The 11,891-nt window shown below is 51.3% G+C and overlaps 1 protein-coding gene across 4 annotated transcripts in view; it reads right to left on the bottom strand.

The window, feature by feature from the left end:
- Positions 1–350: 350 nt before the first annotated feature.
- CDH24 (cadherin 24) overlaps positions 351–11,891 on the bottom strand; it is a 31,105-nt gene continuing 19,564 nt past the window's right edge. For 3 of the 4 annotated variants that reach the window (XM_033169771.1, XM_033169772.1, XM_033169773.1), the window contains exons 5-12: positions 11,177–11,344; positions 8,606–8,796; positions 7,361–7,614; positions 7,074–7,228; positions 6,014–6,135; positions 5,509–5,623; positions 3,169–3,417; positions 351–1,319 (exon numbers count right to left, since the gene is read on the bottom strand). In XM_033169771.1, coding sequence (XP_033025662.1) covers positions 805–1,319; positions 3,169–3,417; positions 5,509–5,623; positions 6,014–6,135; positions 7,074–7,228; positions 7,361–7,614; positions 8,606–8,796; positions 11,177–11,344 — 1,769 coding nt within the window. In that variant the 3' untranslated portion in view covers positions 351–804. The remainder of the gene's footprint in view (positions 1,320–3,168; positions 3,418–5,508; positions 5,624–6,013; positions 6,136–7,073; positions 7,229–7,360; positions 7,615–8,605; positions 8,797–11,176; positions 11,345–11,891) is intronic. The other variant, XM_033169774.1, reaches the window with a different exon arrangement.

Raw genomic sequence — 11,891 nt, 5'->3', positions numbered from 1 at the left:
GGGGTGCTGGTGGTGAGGTCAGAAGCCCTGCCCTGGCTGGGGGGGCTGCAAGTTGAATGAGAGGTAAATCCATGCTGGCAAGACTGGATTGTTAGGGTCCAGGTAGGGAGGGAGTTTGGTACCGAAGGATTCCGGGAGAAAATGAATGCATAGAGTTATTTTGTACAGGAGAAGGGGGAAAGAAAATAACGGAAACAAGAAACAGAATAAACACGGCACAGGTAACAGCAAAATGAAGAGAAAACAACGTGAATTACAGAGGGGACAAAAAAACCCAAACCCAAACAAACCCATAACATTTTTGTTTAAAGGCTGAACAAATGACAAAGTAGCATAATAAAATTGAGGACATCTAAAGGAACAGAGTAAGGAATGGCGGAAGCTGGAAGGGCAAAGTAGCTAAAGAAGGGAAGAGAAGAATCCGAAATAAAATCAAAGTAATTTAAACATGAAAGATTTGGGGAGCGGGAAAGCCGCGAGAGAATGAAAGACGCACTGAAAGAATAATTGGGGTGGCTAACCTGTGGCCCTGCAGATGTTACACAACCACAGGCCCCCCCATCATCCCTGACCGCCGGCCATGCTGGGTGGGACTGATGTGACTCAGAAACATCTGGAAGGCCACAGACCAGCCGCCCCGGCCTACAGGGAGGTGACGCAAACAAGGACATGAAATGTCTAGAAGACAAGCCGAAACCGAGAGCGAACCAAAAGGGAGAAAGCAACAAGCAACACGACAGGGACAGAGAGGACTGGAGGGCCGCGCTGTTCCGTGGATGTGGCCCCTCCCCGGTTCGAGGTCCCTCAAGTTGGCGGTGGCCCTTCTGGGGTGCCGTAGAGCTCAGCCAGCGTTCGGAAGAGTGGCCCCCATTCTTCCAGGTACTCGTACCCGCCGGCGTCACTGTCGCCAGCGCACGAGGACCCCGGGGAGCTGAGGGAGCCGGCCGAGGAGCCCTGTCCCTCGTATCCGTACACCTGGATAGAGTCGTAGGGGGGGACGGAGGGGTCGGCGTCCACTTCGCTCAGGCGGGCCGCCAGGAAACTGGCCACGTCGTGGGGCTGCGGGGGCAGGCGGGCTGGCAAGGAGGGCGGGAAGTGCAGGCGGGGGAGCACGTCCCGCCGGAAGAGGCGGCGCTGCTGAGGGGGTGGAGGGGCAGCGTCGGGGTTCTGCAAGGCGGCCATGTCGAAGGCCTCTGTGTCCTCTTCGCCCCCGCCCTCGTCGTCGTAGGTGATGATGTTCTCGCGGACGTCCTCTTCTTCGAAAGGAAGCAGCGCCGCCTGCTTCTGCCTCCGGAGGGCGACAAACAGCAGCACCAGGGCTAGACGCAGGGAGGCGGGTGGAGGGTACGGGCAGAAAGAAGAAGGGGAGGAGAACAGGCGTTAGCAAGGCACAACAAACAGCAGGGCTTTCACCACCACCACACACCCATACGCCTTGTTGGACGCTGTTGTAAGAATTTGGGGTCTTTTATTTATATATATATTATATATTATTAATTTACCATGCAAACACAGGAAAAACAGGCCTCACACCAATTTTCACTCCCAAACTGATAAACTGCTTCTCTGCAAGGAAGGAGGGTTGGGGTACCTTCCCATTATCTCAGGAATTAAAAGTGATAATCCCTGGCATCCTGTTGCCTGAGTGCCAGACTGGGTGGCCATTCCAAAGACAGCAGGGTCAGATGGAGGCAAAAGGGTGTGATTGCCTTGGCTGGGAAACAGGGAAATGTAAATATCTCTTTTGTTTTACTTGATGGGTTTTGGTGGAGGGCAAGAGGGGTCAGGGTCCAGGATGCTCAGATCGCTGCTACCAGGCCCTCCCAATTTGTGATGTAGTTCCGATGTATCTGTGATGTATGTACGGTGTATGGAGGGGTGGTCTTGAGCTGGGGGGGGGGGCGATTTCAAAAGTCTATATAGGAGCTTGCGCGCCTTTGTTCGAGGTCTTTTGCTTGCAAAACACCCTGCTGCAGCAGTTTCTAATAAACAAGGCCTTGCTTTGGGAGACTCGGTATTGTCTTTGTCTTTTGTGCTGCATTGTCGGAAAGGGCTCTTAAAATATAGCGCTCTTCCCGGGGTTATGGACTCCCTTCTGGAGACGGACCCAGTTACAGAATTTTTATAACAACGCTTCTCGTGGAATCAGAGGGACATAACACAGTAAGAGCCTTCCCAGACCAGGCCAATGGCCCATCGAGTCCAACATCTTGTTATCACAGCGGCCGACCAGATTCCCTAATGGGAAACCGGCAAGCAGGACCCGAGTGCAACAGTGCTGTTCTCCACTCCATCTTCAGCGGAGGGAGAAAAGGCTCAAAAGCCCACCCTCCATGTTTCTAGAGGTCCTCTGCTCAGTTTCAACACCCATCCTTGGTGCCCAACCTCTGCTCTCAGATCTTTTCGGCGACTTTCTGAGTTCGTGATCTGCAGGGCCCACATTCTTGGAATACCATAGCAGTGGCTCGGACAACCTCACTCTAATGCTTTTCTCCTCGACCCCGGGACTCTGTCTCAAGCCCTGGCCCAGTTCACATTTCAAGCTGTTTTTTGTTTGTTTGTTGTCGGAGATCCATCCTCAGATAAACATTAGAGATTTAGATAAACAGCCTCTTCCTTGTTTTGAAACTCGATCTCCAGGAATCATTGATTCTACTCATTCTGAAAATATACCCCTGCCCTGTCCGGGTTTTCGGTGGGGATGGGCAAATCGTCCAATTGCAGCTACTCATTTTTTAAAAACGCTCTTAAATTCACTTCACCTTTCTGCAGTAAACTGCAATTTTAAAAAATCCTTGCGAAAATTCGTTCTAGTGCAGGTTTCTCATAATTACGCTCTTGCACGCAGTTTTAGCTAAAATGCAAAATTTCGCAAGCAATTTCCCCCCAACGCAATGCATTTCTGTACGTAATTTGCAGTAACGTTTTTACGCACACTTGCCCCCTAACATAAACACGTTTGCACCAGTTGTTTGTTCCTCGAACTGCGTCACAAAATTCTGAAAAGTGTGAACTCTGAAGTTCAGCTATGTTTCAGTTTGCGTATTGGTGCAGAAGTGTGAATTGACGATCTTCTCACTGGAGTGCGGAAGGACTCAAATTCCTCCCCCCTCCCCAGTTCGCAGCCCCCATTTCTGCCGCCCGAGTGCAGCCCCTGTTCCTTCTCACCGAGCAGAGTGCCCACGCAGGCGAGGATGGCAAGAAGGGCGCCCGTGCTGAGGCCTGCCGGGGAGCCCAGGGCCTCGGCCCCGCAGGAGTGCATGGCCCCATCGCGCCGACACCGGCAGATGCTGACGGTCAGGGTGGGGGAGCCTGTGCGGGTGGGGGAGCCCCCGTCCACCAGTTCCAGCGGCACCAGCAGGGACCCGCCTTGTGTGGGCAGGCGGGCAGCACGAAGCAGCAGGGAGGCAGAGTTATCTGGGGAGGGAAAAGATGAAAGGTGGTTAAGGGAACAAACTTATAGACCGCAGCATAAAGCGGTGTAAGGCGCGTGTGTGCACATACACACACACACACACACAGAGAGAGAGCGCTCTGAAAATCATAATATCAACAAGGCCTTCAAAACAATAAGGCGACCCTACAAACTTCAGAAACAAAGCAATTTTTTCAGATATAAAATTGATATTCCATAAATGATTGGGGTACCCCTTGGGGAAAGCGCTCCTGTACAAACATGGATTCTGTAGGCACCTAAGCATCTTGGCACTAGGCGATGGCCTTATTTCAGCTGGTAATTGATCCCAGAGAGCTGGAGCTGCAACACTAAAAGCCTTCCTTGTGCTACAGGCTAAGCAAACAACTCTCTGCAGCGCCCCATCTGAGAAGCGCAGTTGCTAGGCAGTGGGGTCCCTCGGATATATCGGTCTCAAGATAGAACCACAGAATTGTACAGTTCGAAGGGACCCCCGGGGGTCATCCAGTCCAACCCGCTGCAGTGCAGGAACCGCAGTCAAGTTGCTTAGGGCTTTAAATGCCGAAAGGTAAACCTTGAGCTGCGCCCGTGTTGGCAAGCCTGCGCGGCAGAGGTGTCGATGGGATGCCCTGGGTCAACCTAGCTGCTGTGTCCTGCGCCTGCTGCCCCTTCCAGGGGAAGAACCCCACATAGAGACCACGTTGTGGAAATCCAGGCTATGTCAGTCGAGGAGCAGCTGCAACCAAATGTGGTCAAAGGCACTCCTGGACTTTGGCTAATGAAACAATCTACGGTCTTTGAAGCTGTGTGTCAAGGCTATCATCTCCCTTTGTTGTTATGGTATGTTTTGTGTGTGTTTTCATACTGCAGACTGCCCTGTAGGTCCTCGGACGAAGGGCGGTACAGAAATTTTATAAGCGACAAACAACAACCGTAACAGCCACTGATGCTATCTGTGCAAACGAGTGACAAAGATGGATCCAGCAGCAGCCCCAGGCTATGTACCTGCTCCTTCCTTTACTGTCCGCAACAGGTAACTGAACTACGCCCTGGACGTGGGGAGCACTCGCACACAGGGCCTCTGTCTCGCCAGGGTTTAAGCTCCGTTTGTTGGCACTCATCCAGCCCTCCACTGTGGCCAGATGGTGGTTCAGAGCCTGCATGGCCATTCTCAATTCAGAGGCTACATACTGTAGGTACCAATCGCCTGATGAGCATCCTTAAGGGTTTCATATGCTAAGTAGCATTACGGGGGGGAGGGGAGAGTGCCCCACAGCACCCCAAAACATAGATGCCAAGGCTGAGGAGCATTTTCTCCAGTGCCACTCTCTGGAGATGATCCTGCAGGGGGGGGGGACTGGAACTTCTGTAAAGCGGTGCCCCCAACACCCATCCCACAGAGAGGACGCCACGGTTGATGGTGTATCAAAAGCCACAGAGAGATCAAGCAAACGAGGCAAGATTGCGGTCCCCTTTTCCCTCTCCTGGAAGAGCTCAAGACCTGAAACCGTTCTGAAATGAGTCGAGATCCGTGGTTCCCAAGCCACCCCCCTCCTTGGTTCCATATAATAATAATAATAATAATAATAATAATAATAATAATAATAATAATAATAATTTATTTGTACCCCGCCCATCTGGCTGGGTCTCCCCAGCCACTCTGGGCGGCTTCCACCAAACATTAAAATACATTTAAAATATCAACACATGCCCAATGTTCCCTGCCCTACAGAAAGCACCATTCAGAATAGCAGTCGGCACGACCCACTAAGGAAGATAATAACACAGTAAAATTAAACAGTAACGATTCATTGCACATGTATTCAAAATCCAATTAAAACTATTTAGTTTAATTAATTCAACAAAGTTGATGAACTAGATCCAGGGATACCAGCTTTTCAAGGTCTGATTGTCATTTGCACCTCCAGCCACCACCACCAGCCAGCCCCCCAGCCCTTGCCTCTTAGCACCCCACCCTCCCAGGTTATCCCACTACCTCCCAGGCCACTGGACTAGATGACCAGCTTTATCTGAGATTGCTTGCCAACCGCCTGGGACGTTTGAGAAAGCCACACCTGAGTGCAATTCCTCACCCTTGTTGTCTCGCACAGTGACGTTCGGGTCCCTGGCCCCAAGCGGGGAGCGGATTATGATGCGGCTCACATTCCCGTCCTCGTCTCGATCCACCGCTCGGATCAGCTGCACCAACTAGCGGGAGAAGGGGAACAGAAAGGGGTGGAGGAGCCAAGCTGCGGCCTCCTCGCCTAGCTCCATCCCAAACCGGTAGCCAAACCGGTGTGAGTTATTACCCGTAGCAGGTCCCAGGAAAAGAAGAGAGAAGAAGAATTTGGATTTGATATCCCGCTTTATCACTACCCGAAGGAGTCTCAAAGTGGCTAACATTCTCCTTTCCCTTCCTCCCCCACAACAAACACTCTGTGAGGTGAGTGAGGCTGAGAGACTTCAAAGTAGTGTGACTAGCCCAAGGTCACCCAGCAGCTGCATGTGGAGGAGCGGAGACGCGAACCCAGTTCACCGGATTACGAATCTACCGTTCTTAACCACTACACCACACTGGCTCTCACTGGAAGCACTTACGTGGCCGGGGGCGGCATTGTCACAGACAAACGGCTCGTAGCTGTGCTCCAGCTGGGGTGGGTTGTCGTTGACGTCCAGAATCTGGATGGCCACTTGGACGTGGGAGGCCTGTGTGGGGCTGTCTGAGGGCAAGAGCGGGGGGATGGGGAAGCAGCATACAGCCCACACACAGCGTGAGGCGGCCGAGGAAAAGCCACGCGGGACATGCCGGGAATGGAATGCAGGGGACACAGAGGGACACACAACAGGCAATTAACCAGGATCCCCCAAATTAAAAAATAATAATGTTAAATTCGCAAAGGGGGAAAGCAATACAGATCAGCCGCCACAGGCCAGGGCAGTTCCATGTGGTAAGTGCGCATAGGATCAGATGCAGCCCGCATCAGAGAGATTACAGCACACAAAGAGGCGGACCATAAGGTGGGGTAGTTAGAAGGTTGCGCAAAAATGAACACAAGGCAGGTACACAGAAATTGGCACCCACGCGAATGCAGTATTTTAGAGCACATGCACACAGCCCCATAAGATCCAAGGAGAGGAAGGGGCCAGCGCATGGTATGCCGCGTTTACGCAGGGGTGGGGAGATGCGCGTGATCAAGCAGCCACGTTGCGCCCGGCGTATGCAACCATGCAAAAAGGAAGGAGCCACAGCGAGGCGTGCAGGCCACAGAATTGGCATGCAGAAGAACGTGTTGCCGCCACGCCAGACGTCAGCCGTGCCCAGTGATCATGTCAAGCAAGGAGCCACGAGGGATAAAGATGGCAGAAAGGAGCAAAGTGCGTGAGGAAGTGCATCCCGAGCAGGCGGCGGCGGCCGCATGCAAAACGATGCACGGAGAGAGAAAGAGAGCGAGAGAGAGACAGTGAGTAAATATTTGCCCATTGGGAAATAGGCGTGTATATTGCACACTGGGGAATAAAAGCATTTGTTGCGGTATCTGTCGGTGGGGGAATCCAACCCGTAAAATGAATATCCCAAACCCCGCCACCCACCGCGTGCCATCTCTTCTCCACCCAGAGCCACCCACCTGGCCCTCCCCAAACCCACCCCGTCCCTTACCAAGTTCCGTTGCCACCACGGTCATGTTATGCCAGGGCAAGAGCTCCCGGTCGAGAGGCACAGAGGTCAGGATCGTCCCGTCCTGAGGGTTGATGCTGAAATAGCGCTCGGGGTCTGTGTGCGGCAGGATGGAGTATCTAGAAGATGGGGGGAACCTGGGGCATCAGGTTGTCGTGGCAACCAGGCACAAACGGAGCAACTGTAACTTTCACACACAAGGCACGCAGATGCTAACCCGCGCAGTCCCCACCCCACCCTTGCTCCTGCGGCCCCCCGCTTGCCGTTACCGGATGGCGCTGCTGGGGGAGTCGAGGTCCACGGCTGTCACCTTGCCCAGCAGGGTCCCCGGGGGGCTGTTCTCGTAGACGGCGAGGTGGTAGTCGGAGCGGGAGAACGCCGGGGGCTCGTCGGCGTCCTCCACCGTGATGCGGACGGTGGCCATGTCTTTGAAGGGGCCTTTGCGGATGTACTGGGGGTCGATGAGTGTGTTGGTGGCTTCCACGCGGAAGGTGTACGAGTGGCGCGATTCGAAGTCGAGGGGCTGCGGGAGGGTTTGGGCAAGTTAGAGCGGGGAACCGGAGGGAAAGAGGGGGGGGATCTCTATGGGACGGGGAGACCCATGTCAAAAGACGGCAGCGGGGATGGTGGCGGAAGCAGAATAGTGAACGTCAGGGTCACTTCTTAGCGTGGGTCAGGGAAATAAGGAGAGCAGGCCGTGGAGCTACAACTAAAGTGCAAGGCCTCTGTCAGTCGTCGTCTACAGAGTATTCAGTATCGTTCAGTCCAGGCTGACAGTTTAGTAGCCATATCTAGCCTGTTCCAGGTCTCATCAATCCCACTTTCCTGAGCAGCCTGTTGGTGACCACATTTGCTGGCACATTAGGACTTATTCCGCTGCTTTAAAGGACATCAGAACATAAAAGTGGTCTGCTGGCTCAGGACTTCAATACCTCAAGAATCGCCTCTTTCCATATGAACCGACCCGGACCCTGAGATCATCTTCTGAGGCCCTCCTTCGTGTGCCTCCTCCTCGAGAGGTCCAGAGGGTGGCAACAAGAGAATGGGGCCTTCTCTGCAGTGGCTCCCCGTCTGTGGAATGCTCTCCCCAGGGAAGTTCGCCTGGCGCCTTCATTACACACCTTTAGGCGCCAGGCAAAAGCGTTCCTTTCTAACCAGGCCTTTGGTTGACCCGATTGACATACCGGTAATATACCCTTTTAAAATGTGGCTCTTTTGGGGGGCGGGCGTTTTTGTTCTTATTTTGATTTTATATATTGGGATCTTTTATGTGAACTGCCCTGAGACCTCCGGGTATAGGGTGATATATAAATTCAATAAATAAAATCATCACCATCATCATCATCAGTGGTCTTCCCCTCCATGAACTTGTTGAATCCTTCAGAACCCACAGCTCCCATCTTTTGCTGCCTGCGGGGCAAATGGAGGGGGTGGTCCCTGGGAGGAAGGAAGGAGGATCAGCCCCCCCCCTAATTCCAAGGCACCACCCCCAGAATGGGGGCGCCTCCACCAACCTTTTTCACTGTGATGATCCCATCCTGTCCCAGCGCATCAGTGTGGATTGCAAAGGCTTCTGCTCCATCTCCTCCGTCAAGAATGCTGTAGGCCAGCAGAGCGTTCTCCCCTTCGTCGGGGTCGTGCGCTCGCAACCGCCCCACGGCAGAGCCAGGAGGTGCAGTCTCTACCACGGAAAACTGGTAGGAGCCTGGGGGGTGGGAAGGAAGGAAGTGCAGGGAAACAGGCCTGTGTATGCGAGAGAATGGGCGCAGCCAACAAAGCAAGGACTTTGGGCTAACCAGCAGGACCTCCCCACTCCTCTCCCTCTATGTCCCCCTAAATCTATCTATCTATCTATCTATTTATCTATCTATCTATCTATCTATCTAAATTTTCTGTTTTTCAGTTTAAAATACTCATTTAAACATCCTTAAAACATCAGTGACTTCCCTTCTTCTCTTTCCATGGTTCATTTTGCATATCATAAATCCCCGCACATTTTACAAAAACTAAACCATTCAGTATTCCATTATTGCATCCATCGAAACTTATTTACACTGCTGAATTTATCTGAATGCTGCCAGCGTTTTCAGATGCACACAATTATTTCCCTTATATTCAGTAAGCGTTTTCCAGTCTTCTCTAAACGTGTGTTCTTCTTGTTCTCTTATTCTATATGTTAAGCCTGAAAGCTGCGCATATTCTGTCAACTTAAGTTGCCACTCTTCTTTAGTTGGGACCTCACTCATTTTCCATTTTGGGGCTAACAAAACACAGGCCGCAATAGTAGCATGCATAAATAACCTTTTTTTGACACCTGGGAATCTCAGTCTGAATTATCCCCAACAAAAAGGACTCTGGTTGTCGTTGTTGTTTTGGGGGAGGGGAGTACTTTTAAACATAATTTTTTTCCCAATTCATTATGGATTATTTCCCAGTACTCATTTACCCTTTTACAAGTCCACCGCATGTGAAAGAATGTTCCCTCAACCTCTTTGCATCTGCAACACCCTAAATCCTAAGGATTGCTCGAACCTTTCAGAGTGAATGTGGGGACACATCCCTCCCTGCCTCAGAGGTCCCTGGTAACTGTAATTTACTTCCCACAGAGCTGCATTTCCCAGCACCCTTAAACTACAGTTCCCAAGATTTTTGTATGTGTGTGCATGTGCTTTACACATGCGTACACAGCCATATTCTGTTGAAGACTTCCCAATTCATAGAGTCATGGAATCACAGAATTGTAGAGTTGGAAGGGACCCCCAGGGGCCATCTAGTCCAACCCCCTGCAATCTCAGCTGAAGCATCCATGACAGATGGCCATCCAACCTCTGCTTGAAAACCTCCAAGGAAGGAGAGCCCGCAACCTCCCGAGTTCCGCTGTCAAACAGCTCTTATGGTCAGAAAGCTCTTCCTGATGTTGAGTCGGAATCTCCTTTCCTGTAACTTGAATTCATTGGTTCAATGTGCCGCCTCTGACTTGAGTCATTTTAACCCCCCACCCTCCATCCACACACTACAAAGTGGCAGCCACTGATTCAGTCTGTGTTCAGCACACACTGTACCCTGAAAGCACATTCGAAGCACGTTCCCCTCCCTCAAAGAATTCTGGGCAACGCAGTTTACCCCACACCGAGTTACACTTCCCAGCAGCCCTTAACGAACTACAGCGCCCAGAATTCTTTGAGGGGAATGTGCTTCGAATGTGCTTTAAAGGTACAGTGTGCGCAAACTTGCTGTGCTCCAAGCAGCCCTGCTCAGTCCTCTGCCCCGCATGAGAAGCGGGGAAGGGTGAGTGGACTACCATGAACAGGCCGGCCGGATTTCATTATTCAAGAAATGTAGTCTCCTCCTTTCCTGATCTTCCTTCTCCCCTACTACTTCACACATCATGAATATGAAAGGAAGGCACTGCAACATCCTGCATTAATTCGTAATCACGCTCTTAAAACATTTACAGTATTTGTTCGCCTGTTACATATTTTTCAACAATCGTTAACGTCAAGGATAGCATAACGTCTGAGGGTGTTGCAGGTTTCCTTGTGAGCGCGCGAGCCGCGTTTCCACGCGCCTTGCAGTTTTGTGTGTGGTTACATTAAAAAACGTTTAATATGCTAGGCTCCGAGGCTAAACCGTAAACAAAACATCCAATTAGATTGCAAAACCAGGAACATCTTGCCTCTCCTGAACAAAGTTAAGAACCAACCGAGACAGTTTTGCTGGTAGACAGCTCAGATTTAACGTTATGTTCAATCGACTAGCAAGACCTTAGTTCTGAGCTATCTGGCACCTCAAATTTAGTAAGCTAACATGGAAATGAATAGCAAAAGTGGCTAGGGAGCTAGGAATTGTTGCTTTCTTTTTTGCTTTGCTTTATGTACTTTGCAAAAGCAGCTCCAATCCCAGCTTTCTATTAAAATCTGAAGTTTCTGGTCAACCTTTAAAATCCTCTGTTCCCCCAATAAAGTGGCAGGCATATCCTGTCCACAGCCCCCCCACACACCAGCCTTCCTGCCCTGCGCATGAAAATATGGTCGTATCCATAGAAAGAACCAAGGTCTGATGCTGACTACCCTTTCCCAACTTACTCTGAGGGAAGCGAGGTGGGTTATCGTTGACGTCGCTCAGTGTGACAGTGACGGTCGTGCTTCCTGAGAGACCCCCGGCATGCCCTCCCATGTCCTTGGCCTGAACCACGACAAGGAATTCTTGCTGGGTTTCCCTGTCCATGTTGGGGGTCGCTGTCCGGATCACACCTAAAACGCAGGAGGAAGGAGGAAGAAGAAGTATCAGAGAGGGAGTGGCAGAAGGAGCAGTGGGTGAAGGACCAGGATAGAGATAGATAGATAGATAGATAGATAGATAGATAGATAGATAGATAGATGATCGATTCCCACCCTGCAAATTTCCCTTCCATCATCTCAATTAGCTCCACCTAAAGGGAAGGAAGTGTTATGTATTCAGTGGTCTGTGTTCACCTGAGCTTGGGTCTGGACTAAGGATTCTGAGCTCCTGTGTTCTGATTCGATACATGTTGTCCAATTGCAGAACATTTCGGGATTTGGGCCTCTGCCATTGGCCCTTGAACTCTGAGTCGTGATTCGCAGCGTGGAAGTTTAGACAGCCAATCACGTTGGGAGGGGGAGCGGCTCAGGCTTTCAGGAATGTATATAAGCAATTGCTTTGCCCCTGTTTCCCAGTTAAAGGTAAAGGACCATTAGGTCCAGTCGTGGACGACTCTGGGGTTGTGGTGCTCATCTCACTTTACTGGCCGAGGGAGCCAGCGTACAGCTTCCGGGTCAT

This window comes from Lacerta agilis, chromosome 14 (genome assembly GCF_009819535.1).
Source record: "Lacerta agilis isolate rLacAgi1 chromosome 14, rLacAgi1.pri, whole genome shotgun sequence".
NCBI classification, from domain to species: Eukaryota; Metazoa; Chordata; class Lepidosauria; order Squamata; family Lacertidae; genus Lacerta; species Lacerta agilis.
The sequence above is the reverse complement of the archived record's forward strand: the minus strand, read 5'-3'. Positions and strand labels throughout refer to the sequence as shown.